At 37.3% G+C, this 22,056-nt stretch overlaps 1 protein-coding gene across 4 annotated transcripts in view; it reads left to right on the top strand.

The window, feature by feature from the left end:
* Window positions 1-22,056, top strand: part of ARHGAP29 (Rho GTPase activating protein 29) — a 49,615-nt gene that overhangs the window by 15,418 nt on the left and 12,141 nt on the right. For all 4 annotated transcript variants that reach the window (XM_026854467.1, XM_026854466.1, XM_026854465.1 and 1 more), the window contains exons 2-10: window positions 6,579-6,722; window positions 15,300-15,396; window positions 15,769-15,841; window positions 19,704-19,764; window positions 20,232-20,369; window positions 20,647-20,711; window positions 21,176-21,286; window positions 21,411-21,491; window positions 21,778-21,966. In XM_026854467.1, coding sequence (XP_026710268.1) covers window positions 6,579-6,722; window positions 15,300-15,396; window positions 15,769-15,841; window positions 19,704-19,764; window positions 20,232-20,369; window positions 20,647-20,711; window positions 21,176-21,286; window positions 21,411-21,491; window positions 21,778-21,966 — 959 coding nt within the window. The remainder of the gene's footprint in view (window positions 1-6,578; window positions 6,723-15,299; window positions 15,397-15,768; window positions 15,842-19,703; window positions 19,765-20,231; window positions 20,370-20,646; window positions 20,712-21,175; window positions 21,287-21,410; window positions 21,492-21,777; window positions 21,967-22,056) is intronic.

Raw genomic sequence — 22,056 nt, 5'->3', positions numbered from 1 at the left:
TATAAGAGACAGGACCTAGGTGGTGTAACTACTGATATCATGTAATCCTTCTGTGTAACATAATGGAAACAGGATGTAATTTACCTTAATGACAAAAGAGTTGGTTAGTAAATAAGAGTTGACAGTCTTTTAGCCAAGATACTGGTCTTGCAGAATGAAATGTTGGTTACTCAAATTTATTTCTTCTGGATCCTTCCAAGGTTGAAAGCAATGAGGAACTGACTGGTTGCATTATATAAGGTGAAACTTTAATAAAAAGTTACGGATATAGATATTTAGATATTGGGGAAATTGCTTCCTAGTGTTCTTGCTACCACCCTGCAAAACTGTTTTCTGTCTGGCTTCTCCCTTTCTTCTGACGGAGATCAGGATTTATACAGAAGATCTGAAGTGGTACTTAACCAGAATTGAGGCTCCTGTATTTCAGTGGAAGTAAAAGGGGAGCTGCAGTACTTACTGCTCAGCTGATCCCAGGAAAGCAGCAATTTACAAAGGGAGTTCTCAAAATGGGGACTAGACCTAGTGAGGGTGATGGTTAGTTTCGGCCACTGGCAGTGGCCCAGGCATTTAAGTGCATTTATTAATCTTTTTAAACTGGTGGTATCATCCATAGAGTGAGTTCATGGTAGACATTTATCAAGGACAAGGCATTTAATTATATTCATGAAGGCAGATGGAGAAACTATTTGTGCAAAAATGCAAGTTACCATGTTTATAGTAAGATTTTCACAAATGAGGTGAGTTTACCTATATGTTCCCCCCCCCATAGGCAAAAGACTGGTCTATGTATATAAACTTGTGGCTGTGGAGAGTATGTGTGGCAGGTTGTTTCATTGCTGATAGTATCTTTCACTGTGTGTAATACTCTTGAAAGCTGTTGAATGCATGAAGTAAATCTCATCTTTCTACTTGTAAAAATCTTCTTTTGGAAAGCAGGGGCTTATTAGATGGGGTGGAATAGAATCCTTGCTTTGAAAGTCTCATATGTAATCTGACTTTAAGAATTTTTAATGGATGTGTTACTTTTTACTTGGTTTATCTACATCAATACCCTATCTTTCCTATCCATCAGTGTGACCAGCTTCAGTTCTAAACAAACTTTTCGCCACAGCAAAAGAATAATTGTGTTAGTGGTTCCCCTTCTCTTATTGACTGGTGGAAATTGGGTAGTAGAGGGAGAGTCTGCTGCTGTCAGAAAGCGTTAATGTTCTGGATGGAGAAGCGGTAAGCAGGATGGCACGTGCATTTCTGTATGGATCTGAACATCAATGTAGGATATGCAAGAGCCACAGAGAGGAAAAACTGTATGTTAGTCTATATTTAAACTTGTGCTAACAAACATTTGTTGAAATAGCTACAGAAATGGTTGGGCCAACAACAAATCGTGTCAGACAAAAGAATACCAGCCAACTGACACAGCAGTGCCTTTCCCGACTGCATGAATTGTGACCAGCTCTGACTTGGCAGGGAGGGTGACTGGCGCCGACAAGCCTGATGAGCGAATTTTATTTTGTTTTTCATGAGCAGAATCCATAGCTGTAAGACCATTATTGCTTGCTAATATTTACTAAACAAAGTCTTTCTGTTGAGAAATACCTAAACTTTGAAAATAGGTAGTTTATGCTAGTTTTATATTAAAGATGGATGAGTGATTATAGAATGTGGTGACCAAAACCATCGAGGAGTGGGATGCTAATGACAGCAGTGTACTACTGAAATGGCTTGGCTAATATTGATAGGCTTCCCAGCTGCTTTGCTATATCATTCTTGTGCATTAGTTTTGAATACATGCTTTTTCACCCTATTCTTCTTTCTCCACTTCTCCTACAGAGTATGCTTTCATGTGTTTACCTTTACATTTTGGGAGAGCTTGTTTTCAGCTAATGTAAATGACAGTTTAAACTCCAGTGAAAGAAGATTCACAGATATGCTACTAAGCTCTCCAAGACAATTTTTTTTTTCTAGTTTTAGGAGCACATTTTTTTTCTTTTTTGGGGGTAGAGGGCTGACTGATTCTTCCAAGAGATTCCAGGAAACTGTAGTCACCTAAGCAAACATCTGAAGTCATGTGCCCAGAGAGGTCCTCTGTGCTGCCAGGATCACTGGCAGTTGCAGTCCTCTGGTCCCAAGTATTAACTAGATTTCTGTAGAATTGTAATTGGTGGTGTTAAGCTTAAGAGAGATTTTAAAACTGACATAGCATCCATTGGTGGAGGCATTTCCTGCTTGACTTCATGTAGATAAATGAATGTGTTCAGTGAGACAAGGGACAGAAGAAAAACTGAAAGTAAATGTTAATTTTTATTACTGTCTAAATTAGATTAAATTGGTGCAGAAACTTGTTTGAGACATTTCCTCATAAATTCTTTTCACTGAAGTAGTATTTGCTCTACTGTTGTTTTGGTCTCCTAGCCATTTTTGGGCTCCTTAGTATTAAAACTGTGTTTCTGTTAATCTGGCATATTTAGATTGGTGTACAATCTGGGGTTCATAAATCTGTCCTGAACAGGAAATCTCTGGTTTAGTGTCTGTTTGAGTAGCAGTCGCTGAATAGAGTGTAGTTGTGGTTCCTGATGGCTTCTGCCCCCACCCCTCTCCAAGCACTACTTCTGTCACAGACAGTTTGTCTTCTGGAGGCACAAAAACAATGTTTTGGATATTTTGTAAACAAATAATACAGTGATGGAATACAAAGAAATCTCACTTGGGTGTAGCCAGACTTTGCTTTTGAGAGTACAAATAACTAATCTTATGCTTGAATGCATTATTTTAGTGATAGTGTTCTCCTGGATGGTATGATAAACATCTAATTCAACTCAGCAGTTGTTTTCAACTTGTATTTCCCTTTGAAGCTAACTGCTTCTGTTGCAGAGTTGAAGAGGCTTGTGCCTCTTAAGTTGTTTCGGTTTTGTTGTGTTTTTTTTTTTTCTCTAGCTCTCTCCTTCCCTTCCTCCTTATTTTGCTTTTTCCCCCCAACTCAGTTGGTCTGGTAAGATGTTATCAAATCTTAGTATTACTAAGAAACTGCATTTTGGCATCAGATATGCTTTAATTAGTTTTCTGTATGGTTTTGAGGTGGGTTTTTTTGCCTTGGCCTAACCTGTAAGGAACCTCAAGAGGCTGTTTTGTCCTGTAATGGCAAGCCTGTAGTTGTGGGTCACAGTGAACTCCCCAGCATAATTCATGCAGTTTGTCATATGTCTGTGGTGCACTCCTTCCTGAGGACTCTCAAACTGGCAGTAATCTGTATATTGGTTTGGCTGGTTTTCTGCCTTGTTTCCCTTTCCCTACTTTATAGGGGTCTAAAAATCTACCTACCATATCACCAGAAGGACCTGGTTATGGGGTATGTGCATGGGTTTTCCTGACCACAGGGTTAGGAACTCTTGTCTCCAGCCACAAGTAGATGGATGTGCATCAGGGCACAGGGACACCTTCATCTTGGCTAGGCAAGAGATGTGGTTCTGGTCAAATTGTGCAGTCCATCTCTAGTCAGTTGATCATAATATTCATGCCCGTCCTGTGAGGACTGTGTATGCCCTGGTTAGACAGAGACAGTTGATGTGGGAGGTTTGTGGTGTATAGCCTTCAAATGCCTCCTTAAAAGCCTATCTGTCCCAGTCCTGCCAATCTAAATCATTAGTCCCAATGAAGGATTGTGGAATATTTGTCTGCCTCTGGAGGATTGTAAGAAGAGGTGAGCTGTGGTCTTCATGGACTACCTCCTCTATAACTATTTCAAAACTTAAGTCTTCACACTAGACGTGTTTCTTTATGAACTAATTGAAATTACCTTTATCTAATATCCTATTTCCTGAGAAGAACACATTATTATAAATTTTACATGTATTTTCTATGTTGTCTGATTTAATTTGGGTTAGTGGTCATCAGTACAGCTCTGTTGTCTTTCCTTTTCCCCTTTGCCTGGAGCTGGCCAGTATTCCCAACAGCATTTATTCTTGCACTGATGGAATACAATTGAGGCTTTGATGCATTAAAGCCCAAAGGGACCATTAAAATTATCTGGTTTCATTTTGACAGCTATAGAATTTCTCCAAGTGTTAGAAAGTGGCAGTGGCCATACTAGCTTAACTGAAGCTGTGTCTAACTCAGTGTCTGAGCTCCAATGACTGCCAAAAGTGAATAGCTAGAGAAAAGTAAAAATGCTAAGCTGGACATATCCTCTGAACCCTTTCTGATTAGGGGAGTTCTTGAGCTGTTGCAGGTTACATTGTTTTAGTACAATGCTTAGTAGCTCAGTAGACTAAGGAGTGGATTAGTTGAGTGAGAAGTTGTAGAGGCAGATTCAGAAGGAATTAGGTGAATTCAAAGATAGCAGGTCTTGTAAGCAGTTACTGAAGTGCATAGGAACAACTGTGTGGTAGCAGTTGTGGGTGCTGGACTGCAGAAAGCAGCCAGTCTCTTCCAGTCTCCTAAGCAGTATTGCCCACTTCTGTGTAAGACACAGTCTAGCTGGACCCATAGCCTGACCTGGTAAAGCATTATTGTCTCATTAGTAACCCACAGGGATACTTAGAACTTGTCCAGTCTCTTCTTGTTTCCATGTAAATTTTTTGTGCCAATGCTGTGTTTCAGCAAGAAATTGCACTGGTGTCTTAAGTGAAGAATGACCCTTTTCTGGTTTTGAATCTGGTTCCTGCTTGCTTTGCTTAATCACCTTAGGTGCATTATAGTTAACTGAAAGCCATTCTACCTGCTATTTTCATGCCTTCCATGATTTTCTAATATTCTTTCATATCCCCTGTAAATCATCTCTTATCTAAGGTCCCAGCTTCCACTATTGTTGCTTGCATGGAAACTGCTTCAAGCCCAGGTTGCTTTCTCCATTAAGTTCGAAGCTATAAAATGCCTTTACATCAATGTGTGTTTGTCATAAACTACTTCTGCTACTAACTTGTATGTACTGAATCATAGCCACATTTAGTACCAGCCTCTTGACATTTTTTTGCCTTTGCTGTCTGTTCAAGTCCCCAGTAAAAAAGCATTATGTATACATGTGAATGAAGATAAAGCAACAACTATGTTTCTTTAATAAATTGCATAGAGCTTTCTTAATTTACTGATGTGTAAGATGGGTTTTCCTAGACTTGTGTGTCCTGTTACAGACAGAGCTTCCTACTCCTCTCCAGCAGGAAAAAAAACACAAAGTGCCTGTGAATGGTTGATACAACTTTTGCCTTACTGTTTCCAGAGCCAAGGTTTTACCTTTGACCATGTATAAGCTACTGTAAGTTGACAAAAATCTGTTGGTGTTTGACATCTAGGAAATGAAGCTTGAAGCACAGTGGTGCTTTGTGTCAAGTGCAAAAGCAAGCCTCCTATCACATGTAATTTGTATGTAGACCCCTACCTACCCACCTGACAGTAGTGATATACTGTACGGATGTGTTATGTTGTACTTCATTGACCCCTTAGAAAAATTTAGGTGCTTCTAGCCTAAACATAACATCTTGTAGCCAGAACAAAATGATTCATAGTTGAAACTGTTCTCTAAGTAACACTGGATCAATTTGCCCTGTACTGTAATTGTCTGTATTGACCTGTTTGTTATCATGGCCACAGACAACACAGAATTGCCATTCCTTTTTGCTCAGTGGGGAAGTGAGTCAGCTTGTATTAGATCCTCTTTTTCTTTTTCATAAGCTAGACTTTCCTGAATTTGAAAGCTTTTTACTAGAACTTGCAACGCAGCACTCTAGTGCATGTGAAACTTTAATTCCGTGCACCAGTACCTCTTCTGTAACAGAACGGAAGAGATTGTGGTTTAACCTGTGCCATGTATGCAAGAAGACCTTTTTTTTAAAAAAAAAAAAAAAATCAGGTAGAGGGGGGCAAGATTTAGGGTTGCAAAGCAAGAGGCATATGCTGTAGAAACCATTGCCCTGTATGTGTGCTTGTTTGAGAATTTTTCTGATTAGGCCTAATTCACAAAATAATTTAGGTGTTCAACTTCTTTATCAGGACTGACATGCTGAAAGACAGACCTGTGTAGATCTAGACATATATTAGAGGAGCTGAAGATTGGACTGACACTTGAGTTAAAAGCTAGCCAACATTTGCCAAAAATCTTTGTGTAATTCTATAAACAGAAACGGTATTGAATTGTATCGGGTGAAGAAATAGCTAATGAGCAATCCAAATCTGCTTTTGTTGATACTCTTTTTTGAAATATATGTAATTATCAAAATGGTGGTTGATGAAATGGCATGATAAACAGAAGATGACTTAATTCAGAAGCCTAGGGTATTGATGTAGAGTCCTTTTCATTTTTTTTGTTTTAAAGCATACTTGCTTGACTTTTGGGGAGAAATTAGTTTATATGTAAACAGCATACAACATTGCAAGTAAACTGTTGGCAAATGCTAGTATAATTTTTTTTTTTTAAACAATTTATTTGTTCTAAGCAGGCCCAGCATCCATATAATGTAGACTTCAGTGCGGCTGAATACCATCAGAGTGGTTTGTAGTGTGATTGGGTGTTAATTCACTGTTTCTTCTTTTAGTTGTTTTTTATAATCTTCTTCCTGTAATACAGTTTTTCCTTTTACTTTTTTCAGAAAATCAAGATGGCCTGCATCAGGTAGTACATGAACGCCTGGGGGAGTTGTTACGTGTTTTAAAAGCAGTGATAAATAAACACCAGACTCTAAACTCAGTTGACATTCTTAGTGCTGCAGGAACAGTTATTGCAAAAGTAAAAGGTAAGGAATTACTGCCTTTCATATTCTTGAAAAATTGTAATTAGTGGCTTGATTGACTGTGACTTGGAGTTATAGATAGGATTCTATGTATACAGAAGAAACAGGGTTTTTTTAAAAGTAATACCTTAACACTTGTTTAAAAATACATTCTCTAAGTGAAAACTAATATTAAATAGCTTGTTCTCCTGCTGATCTTATAAAATTCTGCTCATAGGAAGCTAGCTGCAAACCCACACTGAATTCCAAAAGCACAAGCCTTTGATCTTGAGCTTTTCTATACCCATGTATATAAGTGGATAAATTGACATTCATCCACTTACAGATTTGCCAAAAATCTTTGCTCAATTCTATGAATTTGCAGGGATAGTGTTGTATTTATATCAAGTGAAGAAATACATGAATGAGCAATCCAAATCTGAATGGCCTAATAGTTATAAATTCCACAAACAGATCATAAGCATGGTAAAGGTGTTAACAGCAACAAAAAAAGCCTTGCAGACATATGTTTTCCATTGCTGGCCTTTGCCACTGAAATTCTGTGTGTGTCAGACAAATGCAAATGGTGAAGCACACAATTGCTTCAGCCCCATAAACCATAGCTATTTCTTCTCTGTGTAACCTTTGACTGCAACTCTCCCTGCTCTGGAATAAGTCCAATATATTACTGTGACATGGAGAATGCTTTGAGTAGGGATAGATCTCCACCTCTTGCTTCTATTAAATCATGTGGAATATCTCCCTTCAGAGACATATAATTCATTTTTTCTCCTTGTTCTAGGGTTTTTCCCCTTGTTTCCTAATTATCTTAGTATGTCTGAACATACAGTGCTGATTGAGTAAAGCAATAATATCAGTTAAAATGCTAATATGTTTAGCTGCCTGATTCCTGTATCTTGTATTCTTCCAGGCTTCTTACGGATTTTTGCTATTGATATATAGTTTTTCAAGTTTGATCTTGGCAGGTACTAGCAGCCCACTTTGTATTTTCTTCCTGCTACATGTAGAGTTTCCTATAGATCTGTCCCTTGTGTTTGAAAGGGGATCGTGTTTGACAGGATTATACCTGCAATTTGTGAACTTGCTTTAGAGAATTGTACATAAACAGAAATGCAGAGGTTATCCCTAAGAGGTTGCTGTTTGTCTTGTTGCTCTTGGGAAGGTATTATGTCAGATATTTACATATGAGAACAGGTAAAATGTTTAGTGAATGTCATTCTACATCCACCTTAGACAAGCTGTTTCCATGCTTAAGTGTTATGGTAAGATTACTGTGTGTCTTCCACTGCCCCCTAATTTCAGTGGACACAGGACCATGTTCAACTGCTTGCTTTAATTTAAGAAATGGTGAGGAGAACTGACTTAAAGTATGCAAATAAATCAAATTACATCAACCTTTGCTAAATCATGTTTTCAAAAACTATTGCAATAATATCTATTCTCTCTGGACTACATAGTCTATTGAGGTTGTTCTTGATATGCAATGCCCCAGTGCAGATTGGTCACTGTCTATAATGTCCAAGTTTACCATTACAGAATAAAGCAGTAGAATTACTTTCCTTGTCTCACATGATAACGTTGTTAACTGATTCCATAATTATTTTTGCCTTATTGTCAATTTTAGTGTTTGACTTAAGTTCGTGGTAAGTCCAAGGTCATTTCCTGTAGTTCTAGTGCTGAACCAGTTTTCCGTATCTAGATTTTTGTATTCTCACTCTTACCCTTCTACTTCTGAAGTGGAGAATTAAGCACTATGTTGAACTACATAATCCATTCCTCCAGAGTACTTGCAGCGTTCTGAATTTGATGCCATACATATTTTTTTCTCTTCTTGGCGCACTCGTTCCACCATACTGTTTTAGTAACACTGAACCTTGGGCAGATGCATTGATGTTTCATACATTTTCTTACACACATCTGTTCCTGCCTGGTTTGAGTAGCTCTTCTTTGAATAGTTATTTTAGGATTTGTTCACTTCTCTTGGAAGTGAGCAGAAGAAATAACTTTAGTACTAAGACTTTTTTTTGGCAATACAGATATTCATAAATACTTTTTAGTTTTTTTCCCCCAAAACAGATTTTAGTTCATATAACTAATATGTTTGCACTTGAAATAAACTACTAAGATTGTGTTGTATAGTTCACTCACTGTTAATACATTGAGTTTATGAGAAACTACAGTCTTGGAAGGATTGCATTATTTTCTAGGTTGAAAGAAGAATCACTGCTAGGAAAGCACTGTGCACATTGTATAATTACAGAATTTTGGAAGTAACTCTATTCTTTATTGTTGTAAGAATGCCATTTGAAACAAAATCAGTACAGTCATGTCTTCCAGTTTTCTGTCAAATCTGTTCAAGTGGGTCAGATTGTAAGACTGTACTTTAGGTACATATGAAAAGTCTGTGTTCAGCCATAGCTCACTTGAAGTCCCTTAAATATCATCTTGTATGATGAGATACCTCTCAATTAAAAAAAGGCATGAAAGGAGTTGATTTTGTTATGGTAACAGTCTTTGACCTTGAGCTGAAACTGAGCTCAAGTTTTGACTGTTTTGTTTTTTTTTTCCCCTTCTTGGTTATGTTACTCTGTGAATAATTTTCTTATTGGCAATGGCTTAATGGTACTGAAAATCTAGCTTTAGGACTATGGCTACATGATCCAAAGTACAGTGACAATACATGGTGCACAGTGCTGATCTGATACAAAGATCTTCCAGCTTGAATAAATAGTCAAAAAGTGTTTTCAAATGGAATAAAAGATTATGGCATGCAACTTCTGTCCATAGCATTCTTACCAATTTCTCATTGAATTATTAATCTGTCTCATAAGCAGCATATGTTCTGGACCTAGAATAGAGGCTGGCGTAAACTGTTTGGTTGTTCTTTGGCTAAAGCAAACACAAACTTGCTCTGTGGCAAGCCATCATTCCTGTAATCCAGTGTGGTGTGACCTGGCCTTGAGAAGTTCCCAATTACAAGGAAAGGGAGCTCCAGATCACACTAAGGAACGTGGTCTCAGTCAGTCCTGCCTCAATATTTGCACCCTTTGATACAAATAAGTGCTTTCATATGAAGAATTTGGTAAGGTCTATCAGTGTTTGCTCAGCCATGTATTGTATTCCTCACATGTCTGGAGATGGAGACCAGGAGTTACTAGGCTGCAGCTCTTTCTGACTGGTACTCTGGTCCTAATTCTCTGAGAACAGCAAAACCTTTGCTGTATGAAAATGGCCTCCCTCTCTGCCCATCATAACCTGTGGTAAATGTGAAGTCGGTTTGTCTTTAGCACTTGTTTAGTGTTTACAGCTGGTTTTTGTGTGAGAATCCATTTGCTCTGTGTTTGTATTAAAACTGAAATGTATGACTGCTGGAACTGAGGAAGCTGAAGTAAAAATACAGCATGTTATGGTGAATTGTAAGCATATCAGACCTCGTTTGCTTACAGCGGCCTGTCAGTAACACATGCATTCACAGGTTTTCAGCTGTGGTTATTTCATCAGAAGTAATGTAACTTTTGAATAAACAGGAAGCTACAAGAATGTGAGGAGCTGGTAGGACAGAAGCAGTATCCTTTTTCCTCTGTCTTCCCAGGCAGTGTTAATGTGACATTATGAAAGAAGTTCATCTGACTCATCTGTTTCTTGTCATCGGAGGACAGAACTATAAAAAGATGTGGAAGTACTCTGTATCTGTAGTCAGATTTATGACTAGGAAGACTTCTGATATTTATTTAGGAGAGAATGAAATAGAAACAAGCTGGAATTTACATGATTTTTTTACTCCCTCTGCCTTCAGAAATAGAAGCATAATTGGTTTAGGTCCTAGAAAGACCATTTTGAACTTTGCATTAACACCAGGGTTTCTAATCTAGTTTGTATTTGGAACTTCATATAAGAGAAAATGGTTATTTTAACAAATTACTGCCCATGCTCTTAATGAAATCAGTTCCAATAACTTTGGAACTGGACTGTCAGTGACTCTGGCTTGTGAAGTATTTTTGTAAGTAGGACAAGTTGCTTTGCAGTTTAAATGTAATGACCATTGCAGACAGACCACCCCCTTTAAATTACTGCAAGCGGGAATATTTTGAATGCTAGCAAAAAATTAGAGAACTTGTGCCCCTCCTTTAAGCCTCTTGGCCATTTCTCAGATCCTTCAGTAGGAATGATATGAATGTGCTTATAGTTCTTCTTTGGATGTCTAATGCTTTTCCTTCTGGACAGATTGAAGGAAAAACTAGTGATAGCATGTGATCTTAATCTTGCTACAGGGAATGATGTTTGGCAGAACAGATAACATCAGACTTTTACCATTTTAGACTGAGGTTGCAGGAAAATGGGGGAGGGGGGATATTTACTTTCTCTGGTTATATCTTGGATATGACATAGTTCACTGAGCCTCTTTGCTTGGACTCTGCTACTTGTACATACTTAGTTGAGTGCTTCATAAAGAGTATCTTTTAAATGACACCTCACTTGATCTGGAAGAATTGAGACTTACTGAAGCATCCTGCCTGGAACCTGTTTAGACTCCTGTTTCTGGAAATCGTTTCCCAGTCTGGCACACTCTCATACTTGTTATTTTCTCAGTTTCTTTAAATAGCTGATGGCCTGATCCCATGCTGAATTCAAGTTTATGCTGTTCTTTTGCTCTAAATTGCACCTTTTGACTTAACTGAATCACTAGAATGAACACAGATTCCCGGTAAAGCTGAAAATTTCACTTGTCTTGTAGAAGTTCCCTTTTTAGGTATGTTTTTTTCTAATAGCTCTGCATTATTAAATATCTCTAGCAAGGTAGTCATTTCAATTTTGTTGGTGCATCTGCAATGTCAACTCAGAGCAAAATTTATTCTGGAGGGAGTAGGAAACAGTTCCTCAAACTTGTCTTGTTGGCATCCAGCTTAAGTTGTGGAGGCTGCCAAACTTGGTAGTAAGTACAGGCTGGTGAAATTATATGGCACAGAGAACTAAAAGTAGAACAGTGGGGCCTGGCCAGCCAGCTGTCCTCTCAAGCTGTGAAATGCCAAGAATATTCTCCTTCTATCTCTTTCCAGTCTGCATACTAGTGCTCTTTACTCAGGATCCTCCCCCTGGATTTTACACATGCTTTTAAAGATGAGAGATAATAATGAAAAGTATCCTTCGTTTTGAGAGAGGGAGGGTTTTTTGGTCTTGGGGTTTTTTTGTTTGGGTGGTGGTTTTGTTTTTGAAATAGTTTTGCAAGCTTCTTGAAAGTACTGTTGGGAGTTTAAGGACAGAAAATAGGTTGCAAAGACATTTATAATAGTTCCAACAAGGCAGCCAGTTGCTTACTGCATAAAAGTCAGCTAATAAAGTATGGATTGAAGATGTATTTCTGTCTAAGGAAAAGATGGTGGTGTTACTGTATCTGTCTATTAGGTATGAGATGATTGACCTGCAAAGAGTAAATTCTGCAAGGTGGTGTAGTTTAGCCTTGTCCAGGCTCTGTAGACAGCTGGCAGAGTAGCTTTGCTTCTGCTAGTCCTGCATGTGTCTGTGGGGTGAGGGAAAGAGCAAGCAAGCGAACTCCTGCAGACTCTGGCATGGCTGTGTCCCCTGGATTTCCTCGGCTGTGCTGCCTTGATTTTGACTGGAAAGGGACAAGAGAGCATCGCAGAACCTTGTGTGCTGTGAGCTGTCTAAGCATCATCTTTTAAGGGCCCTGGTTGCACTCTGGTCTTGACAGATGATGGCCTCTTCATAGTTTCAGAAGCATTGTTCAAATGTCCTCAGGCATTGTTGCTTCAGCTCCTGGGATTCTGGCTTCCAAAACTTCCATGGCTGTTGTTGGTTCACCAGTCTGCTCTGTGCTTGATTAAGAAAGCTTTTGATGGCATGGCCCAAGAGTTGAAACTTTGCAGTGTCTTGCAGCATTTTGATGAGATTGCCAAACCCACCAAAATTTGAAGACAGCTTTTCTAGCTTTGGAAATAAAGATCCACTTTAATGCAAGCTAGGCTTGCATTTCTGGTACTGGATTCCAGATTTTAATGTATCGTTATCATATGATTTATTTAAAAGTTCATTATGTGCCATCTGAAGTCTTACTTAAAAGTGTTAAGTTGTATACTGGCTTTGAAATCTGTAGAACTATAGATAGATAGTTGTCATTTCCAGACATAGTTCATTGTTGTCAGTAGCTATTGTGTGCAGTCAGGATGTCCTGGGGAAGGAGCGTGCATGGTTTAAAGTTGATGTTAAGTACATCAGCATTCCAGTGGTAGTAAGCTATAAGAAAGCTGTTTGTATTCCACTGAATTATAAGACCTTAGACTAACCTTTTTTGGGAGAAGTGGTAATTTTGAAAAATTCAAGATTGATTGTTCCATCTGTGATGGATCCTGAAAAAAAAGGATTTCTCTGGTATAGAAAGTGTAAAGCTTAAAAATCTCTTCCTGGAACAGGAAGGCAGGGTGAAACAGACGGCATTTCTTTAGGGAGAGGCTATCTATGTTAATGTCTAGTTAGCAAAGTGAAAGAAGTGCTCTTTCTCTGAAGACATTGCAGCTAATGGATATATGAATGTTTCAGTGGTAAGTGCTTTGAATGTATAGACAGTCTTTGTTAGTTCCTTTTAGTTTTGAAACGGTTTGTGTTTCATGCCGGCACTCAAATGATTTTTCCACTCATTAGTGGCTGGTAATAAATAGATCTCATAGTAACTGTTGTTACTTAATGCTTTGGAATGGAAAGCTCAGATTTATAAGCAGCATTATCTCTGAAAAGCTGAGATTTTCAACTAACCTGAATTTTAAAAAAATAAAGAAATCCACTCCTATTTACAAATTTGTTAAAATTATCATTTGTGAAGCTCAGTTGCGTCTCATTTCAAGCAAAGGTGACAGAGGCATTTTTAATGTAATTATGAAGTGTAGAAGAAGAGGTTGGAGAAGCCTTAATTTAGCAGTGAACTGTGGCAACAGAGGCCATTAATATTTTTGTAATACATGGCAAATTTTTTTTCTGTAGGCTTATTACAACACTTTCTTCCAGATCTGCAAGTAGTTGTGAAAATAGCCCATGAGAAGAATATGTGTTTTCCATAATAGCTTTATATGGCAATAGTTGTTATAAAAATGTTGATCAGGCCTGTTGGCACACTGTGTAAAAAGGAATGGATTCAACTGTGTTAATTTACTGGTTAAAAACTTTTCCTTTCACAAAGGAAGTCTAATGGGGGAGTAGATTACTGTACTTTCTTTGTTTGTTACCCATTAGTGTTTAGGCACCTGGCAGGAAGTTTGAATACTTTTAAAGATTAAAGTCTGTTACTTTAATTTGCTAAGAAAATGTGTATAGAATGGGCAATATTTTAATGTGATTTAATTTTTGCTACTTGTAGAAGTCATTGCAGGCCATTATTTCCCTATTTGTACTTGAAATGTAAGGAGGTTACATAAATTAACATTGTCACAGGTCTTGCAGAAAGTGATGAGTAGGGGTGAATAGCTGTATGTGTGTCATTGTAGTATCTCTGAAACAGATAGCCTAAGTAATTTAGGCATCTGGATAAGTAAGAATATTTCATTCCTTAAAAATACGAATTTGTTTGAAAATAAATACTAATGTGATATCGTCACTTCTTGCAATGTAAAACTGGTAAAACTTCTATTCAGAGGGCTTAGCTTTGGCTCAAAGGAGTGTATGTGACTTCTCTACAAAAATATTCCCAGTCACCAATGATTAAGGACTTAAGTTGGAAACAGACAAAAATGGTTGTGTTTTTTTCCTCCTCCTTTCTCTCTCTTCTCCCTTGTCCAGTAGTTGTTAATAGAAACTCCACATGCTTCATTCTTGTCTCATTATTACAGTTTGTTATGGAAGCGTGTTAAAGGCTCAGTGTTGAGTGGCTAAGTACTTGTCTTTATCACCAGTTTAAACCATTTAGTTTGTCCAGAAGCGCTTCTTTTCCTATTGTGGAACAATGATAGTTAGACTGAGTTTCTTACCCATTTTTAACAGACAAAACTGAGGGACTTTTGCCAGATTAGGGAGCTAATAGTTAAAGGGGTTTGCAATGGACGTTACCTGTCGATAGCTTTAGATTTGTGTGTACAAGCCAGAAATCCTGTGGTCTGGATATGTACACAGGATTGCCTACAGTTACGGGGGGGCATCCCCATGAACTACTGCTCCTGTTAGAAATTCTGAAATTTCCACCCAGAAAATAAACCGTTTTTCAAATATTTGACTGCATTTGTGAGCTGCTTTGTGCTGTTGCTGCTGCTGTGCGATTTCACTCTTGCTACTAAGTGACTGTTTTTCTTACTCTCGCATTACCATCATGTTCCCACACAAAGCTGCTTCTTGACTGGGAAGATATAGGAAGTGAGAGACTACTTTGATTTCATTGTGGGAAGCATCTGGGTTGTGTTAATTTCTTTCCTCTAGAGTTTACTTTCTTACTAATCTTCCTTAAAACCGTGTTTTTTCAATTGCTCAGAAAGGTATAATGTTGCATGTTCTGTAGACTTTCTGTATAAAATTTGTCTTTAACTGTAAACTTGTTTGACTGACCCTACCTCTCACCCTTTGGTTTTCATTTTTTTTCCTAAGCGGTGAACTTCAAAGAAGTTAACGAAGAAAACAAGAGAGAGCTCTTCAGTGAAATATTTTCTTCTATTGAAACATTGGCATTCACCTTTGGAAACGTGTAAGTTGAAATCCAGAAGGAGTTTTTAAAGAGCTCTGTGGAGCTGAATCAAATTAAGACTAAACACAAGAAAATATTCAGGGTTTTTTTTGACAAATATTAGCTGATAAACTAATTTAAATTAACCACATCCAGAACAATTTTACTGCTTGAATTGGGTGTTTGGTTTTTGGGTTGTTTTTTTGTTTGTTTTTTTTTTTTATAACAGGCAATGGCATAAAAATTGCAGGAAATATAGAACTATTTCTAAAAAGTGTTTGCAGAACTTCTAAAAGATGTTAGAAACACTATCTAAACTTTTGTTCTCAGTGATCTGAAATTGTTTGGTAAGGTAAAGTAATAAAGTAACAGAATTCTTTGTTTTTCTGGCAGTGTTTCAGACTTCCTTATGGGAGATGTAGACAATGGTTCGTCATTGGGACTTCCTGTATCTCGGAGAAGTCGGGTAGGCTAAAAACATGTTCTCTTGGAGTGTGGAATGGGATCTTTTAAATGAGATTTTCATTTCCACTGAAACTCTGTGAATCATGGGGCTGGGATACTTGGAGTCTTCTGTGTCTTAAAACAAGATTAAACCCATGAAAAAAAATGTGTTAAAGGTTACAGATACTTGAATGTATTCTCAGTTCTAAATGTTAGTGATAACTCAATGGGGCTAGTGCTTAAATATGTATATGATAACCTGATGTAGTCATATTTGAGATTTTAAAATTAAGTGAAAAGAACTAAATACTTAGAAGTAAGATACTTGAATGATTTGCATGATGAAGTAGTTAGAATAGACCTGATAGATGTAGAAGCTAAAGGTTTAATGACCTTTTTTTGGCAATATTCATTACAAAATAACCTTTTCTTCTTCCAGAGCCCAGTTTGTGCTGTAGCTGTTTCAACAACAGTTCACTAAGACAACTGAAATAGCACTGTCATCTTATAGGTAGTCAAAGAAAAACATTAGTCTTTTAAACTCCCCTTTAAACACTTTGAAGGTGAGATTAAAAAATGCTCAGTACCAAATTCTGTTCTGATTTTTTTGTGTATCTAGAAGCAGACTTTAAAGTAATGACATCAAACGAAAAGTTACATGAAAAGAAAATGCAGTTTATAATTGTGTGTATGACAAGCTAAGTTGTACCAAGGTTAAAATTTTTTAGATTGTGGCGATTTTTAAAGGCTTAATTGAAATGTACTAAAGGCTTAGCATTCCTGCACACGGGCTTGATCATAGCAATGCTATGAAGCTATAGCTGAGAAGTAGTCTTTCTAAATTTTCACTATATTTGATAACACACATGAGAAAGATAGATGGATGATCACAGAAGTTCTACTTCTGTAGCTGATACAAAACTCATCTTCACAAAAAAACATGGAGGGGAAGGAGGCTACCCATAAAACTGGTTCCAGCAGGCTTACAATCAGAGGATTAGGTTGCTGATAAATAGGAAATAAAATAGCATAGAAGTCAGCATCTCATGTAACTTAGATTATTTGAACAAGTACTGTTTCATCTAATGGGCTCACCAGCAGGAGGGAGGTACAGAATTTGCCAACATTTCAATCTTGTAATGGCTTTGCAATACAAAAATGTGTTCTTGTGGAACAAGATGGTCCCATATATTTTATTCTGAAGTGAATGCTTTACTAAAAGATCATTCTGCTGAATGTGGGGGCAGGGAAAGACCAAGGGGAAATTAGAACATAGTGAAAAGAAGAAGGAATTCTGTTCTAGATGCTACAAGTCACCAGCTTAGATTTAAACCCCATTTTTTGTAGTGTCATTGGCTTTTCCTAATGTGAAAGGGAACAATTGTAAACTTTGGAGCAGGTAGGATAATATGGTTCAATTTATTGGAAATCTGTCTTAAGTTGAAGTGCATTTTCATTTATGCAAATAAATATACATTTAACAAATGAAGCATTTCACCTTTGATTTTGCAATTCAGAGAGCAATTTGTAGGTCAACTAGTTGAGTATTAGGAGGAGTTAAATGCAAAGTATGTAAGTAGCTGTATTAACTTTTCGTTCCTGTAGATGTGTACATTCAGTGGTGAACATAGCAGCTAGCTGTATCTTAAAAAGATTATAGCATAACATTTTGGTAGAATTTAACATGTAAATGCTTTGAGGGTTAATTAAGGAGAGAGATTGTAATTGCATGTTAGGCAAGGCACCTCCCTATCTAAGCTGTTGAGTATTTCTCTGAGAGGAGGGGAGAGTAGGGGGGTGGGGGTGGTCAGATGGGGAGCAGGGAGATGATCTTGCTTCTCCTGGCTGCAGGGGAGTCTACATTCTTTAGTTCAGGCATTCCACTTGGAAGCTTAAGCTAAATGATACGTATACCCCCTCTTAGCAAATGTAATTGTTCTCATTTTAGCCCTTGTAGTACAACCAGAAGTACAAGGTGGAAGCAAAGAAATTTCTTAATTAAAAACAGAAGAGCTTTAGAATATGTTGGAAGAGACGAGACAGGCATGTCTGACTTTTCATTACTCAACAAGCTATTTGAATGCTATTCGATGCTATGTAGATCTGAGAACATAATAAAGGAGGATAAAATTTTCAAAATGTGTGCGGAGATTTGCCTCTTGTCAGAGTGACTGTTCTTGGGTAATGGAGAAAAAAAAAAGGGCAGAAAAGACTGTGAGCAGTGAAATCTATCTAGAAGTCAGGCTTTTTAAATTTTTGTTCAGCTCACTGGGATGAGTCATTGGATTCTTGAAGGGGACAAGCTGTATGGGTCAAGTTCTGATAATAAGTTGTAGGACATAAGTAAAAGTAGTTGTCTATGGGCTTGCTTTTAAAATGTGGTATTACATATTTGTGGTGGTGTGAATGTGGATGGATGAATGAGCATTGATTAGCTGCCCTATCTAAACTGTGTGCCTGCGTTACTGGCAAGGAGTGAACAGTTCTCAGGACTGAAACGATTTAGGTCTTACAGAAGAGGAAATAATTTTTAGGACCAGAATTGTAAGTTCCTCTTGAAGTAATATAAAATATGGGGTTTTTTTTCCTCCTCTTACTTGTTCTTCCCTGACAACTGACTGTCACTTCAAAATCTACCTGAAGATAGTAATACTTTATACCCAAATCAGAATTAAATCTAGGAATGTTCAGGCTTTCTGTGCAACAGAATATTGAGCCATCTCTGAATTCAGACTTTTGGGGTTTTTTACTCTTTCATTGATAGACAGCTTTGGACAGATGTTCCACTTGTTCTGAAAAAGCCCTTCCATTCTACTGAAACTCTCTTTTAGGCAGCAATTCTACTAGTATTCCAGTTTCTTAGGAATGAAGCTGTTCTTTAGACTAGTTTGATTCTGTTCAATGTTAACTGATGACTAATGCCTTGCATGTTTTGGTATATGGAAAAGCTGCTTTTGCTGTGAAGTAAACTAGGGATTTTTATGTGATTTATGATCCGTTTCCATTTACACTTTAAAAACTAACCAAACAAAAAAGAACTACTTGGATAATTATTACTGTGCTCCATTTTAGCTTTAGGTCAGAAAATAAAACAGCACCAAAGTCTAATTCTTGTAAATCTTAAGGCCAATTTGCAGCTATTTCTCAGCCTTTGTCTTCTGCCTGCCAGCTGCTTCAGAGCTTTCAAAAGTAGCTTATTAATTTAAAATGATGTAGAGTTATGTTGGGTTTTGGTTTTGTTTTTTTAGAAGGGGGTGGTGGTTACTAGGTAAACTTTTCATTCATTTAAATTTGTTCAGTGGCCTGGTTTACAGCACAGTCCTACAAATAGTTTCAACTTGCTCAATTAAAGGGGTAGCTAAATGTGGCATGAAGGCAGAGGTAGGGATGAAATCTTGTGCTAAATTCATTTTATTGTTGGATGAAGTTCTGTCAGGTTGTACTGACCGAGGGCTTCATTAGCAAGTGTTACTAGTCACTTTATTCCCTTGAGGAAGAAATAAAGGATTCTAATGGCATGTAGGATGGTGTCATATGTATATGACATTAGGTCTGTATGAAATGCTTTTAGAAAGATAGGTGGGTATCTAAGAAAAGCTGGATGTCACTTAAATATCAACCTGGTTTGTTAAACAACTCTTCCATCACAGCTTGTCAAGATTGTTTATTTAAAGGTATATAATGATTCCTTGCTATTTATTATGTCTCAGTTGACAGCTGTGGGAGCTTAGAAGGTATTATGCCTTAGATGTGTGAGTTACAGTACAGGTTTTTTCTATCTGCAGAAAAAGAAAGGGGCAGATGATGCCATTTATTTTGTTAGCCTGTCAGTTCTAGTGAAAGCTTTTCTTTTGTAACTTACTGTTTTGTTTCTTGTACACCAGTCTTTTGAGAATCTTTCTGTGGAGTCTGGGGGTTCACTGCATGAAAGGGATGATATTCAAGGTAAGTCATTTAATATTAATAAATATCATTGTGTATCTGTGTTTTCATCTTGTAAAATGTTGTAAATAAGTTGCTTGGTCATTCTTTTACACCTCTGCTGCCATTAAAACTTTACTGTAAAAAATTTGCTGCTGCAGAGGTTTTATGCTTTTGTGAATAACCAGCCTGGATTGCTTTTCAGGGCAGGGGGAAAGGCCAGAACCACTTCTGTATGTCATCATATGATTGGTGTTTTGTTGGGTCACTTTCTTTAAGAAGTTATGCTGGCCATATGACTACTCCAGATAGAATACTATGACCCTTTAATTTGTTCTAAACCTCTGTCAGTTCTGTTTAGAATCAACTAGCATTAAAGACCAACTCAAGATCAGAGCTGCTTAAGCATTCACAGTTGGCTAATACTGGCTTTACTCTGTGTGTGGCCATGTCTAAAATTCATTTCATTGTGTTCAATGCTTTATTTTCAGGACATCTTCGAGCAGAGGAGGTTGATAGCATGCTCCTGAGAAATGACAGTGGAATTGAATCAGCTCTGTCCTATGCTAAAGCATGGTCAAAATATACCAAGGATGTAGTTGCATGGGTAGAAAAAAAGCTTAGCTTGGGTGAGTGGCTCTTCCTGGCATTTAATCAGCTTTGTCATGATGAAATTAAATCTGTTGTTAGGCCTCTGTGCTACAGACTGTCAATAATGTGATTTCTAAATTAGTAGCTGTTCTGCTGAAGTGGACAGAACTATCGTGCATTTCCTATAATTAAGGGCCTGTAACAAAGTGAAAGGTGGTCCCCTCTGTAGCCTGTCTGTTAGAGGAAGAATATAGAAAGCATATAGCATGTGGTACAACTGTTAGCATAAACAGTAACTGTGAATTTTTTTAACAGAAGTGGAGTGTGCTAAAAACTTAGCAAAAATGGCTGAAACTGCTAAAGCTGTTGTTGGACACCAGGTGAGTACGTTTTAGAGGCTTTATTTTAAAGTCTTAACTATGTATTGGATGCCTTGCCTAGAAGTGAAATGAGGAATGGATTTTTAAGTTGATATGGATGGACAAAATCACTGGTTAAAAGATCTGTTTTATGTCTTCCTGTATATTATGGAAATTTGGATGTATAAATTCATTTTTGTTAAAAATGCAGACTAGCCTTATAGTTTTCACAGTATACTTTTTTTTGTCTAACATCTTGTATGCTTTGTGATTTGGTCTTGTGGACTTCTCTCTCAGAGTGTCTTCCTAGTAAAATGAAACATAGCTTAGAAATTAGTAGATTCATAATTTTCTAGATTCATATGTAACTGTCTTCCACACACATATAAATACCTACTAAATTTAATTGAAAATCTACTTCAATTATACAGACATTACTTCTCCCTTACCTAGAACATTTATGTTTTTGTTGTGTGTAATTTTAGGATTATATGCCATTCCAATCAATATTCATAAATGCTTTTCAAAATGATATTGAGAACAATCAACTTTGGCAACAGACAGCTGCTGCTCTCCAGTCTAACAAATTTGTGCAGGTAAGCTTAAAGACCAAGATATTGTTTAGGTTTTTAAAAAGTTTTGTAACAGCACAGAATATTCGAAAGAACAAACTTGCAGCCTATAAGACTTTTATGTACTCTATTAATATTTCCTATTTAGCCTCTTCTTGGAAGGAAAAATGAGTTGGATAGACAAAGGAAAGATATCAAGGACCTTTGGCAGCGAGAACAGAAAAAAATGGTTGGTATTTCTTTCATATCTAACAGTGTTCAATCTTAAATTCTTCAGAAGAATGAAACTCAAACTAGGCTGTTATGTGCTTAAATTCATGTGTAGAATCTATAGGGCTTATTGAATGTAGCACATAACTGTCAGTTTCATGACACAGTTGTACTTGTAAGAGGTTACATACTTTGAACTGCAGCATACAGACCTGTGCATGACAGCTACTTTAAACATCGCATTAAGTAACTGGAAAATTAAAATAATTCATTCTTTTGCTTTTTTCTTTTGTTGCATTCTGCAGCAAGAGCTGGAAGCTGCTCTAAGAAAAGCAAAATTGCTATATACACAGCGTCAAGATGAGTATGAAAAGGCAAAATCCTGCACTGCTCGTGCTGAGGAGGAACATCTTAGTTCAAGTGGAAGCTTTGTGAAAGATTTCAGTAAGCAACTGGAAAAAAAACGAAGGCTAGAAGAAGAAGCTCTTCAAAAAGTAGGAGTTTTTGTTTCTTGCTTTTACAGTTAAGCCTACACTGGTTTTACTTGCCCTTTCCCAGTGGGAGCATTTGAGCAAGTGTTCTGT

Source organism: Athene cunicularia, assembly GCF_003259725.1.
Source record: "Athene cunicularia isolate RWA chromosome 8 unlocalized genomic scaffold, athCun1 chr8_part1, whole genome shotgun sequence".
NCBI lineage: Eukaryota > Metazoa > Chordata > Aves > Strigiformes > Strigidae > Athene > Athene cunicularia.
Note: the sequence above shows the minus strand (reverse complement) of the source record. Positions and strands in the feature narration are given on the sequence as shown.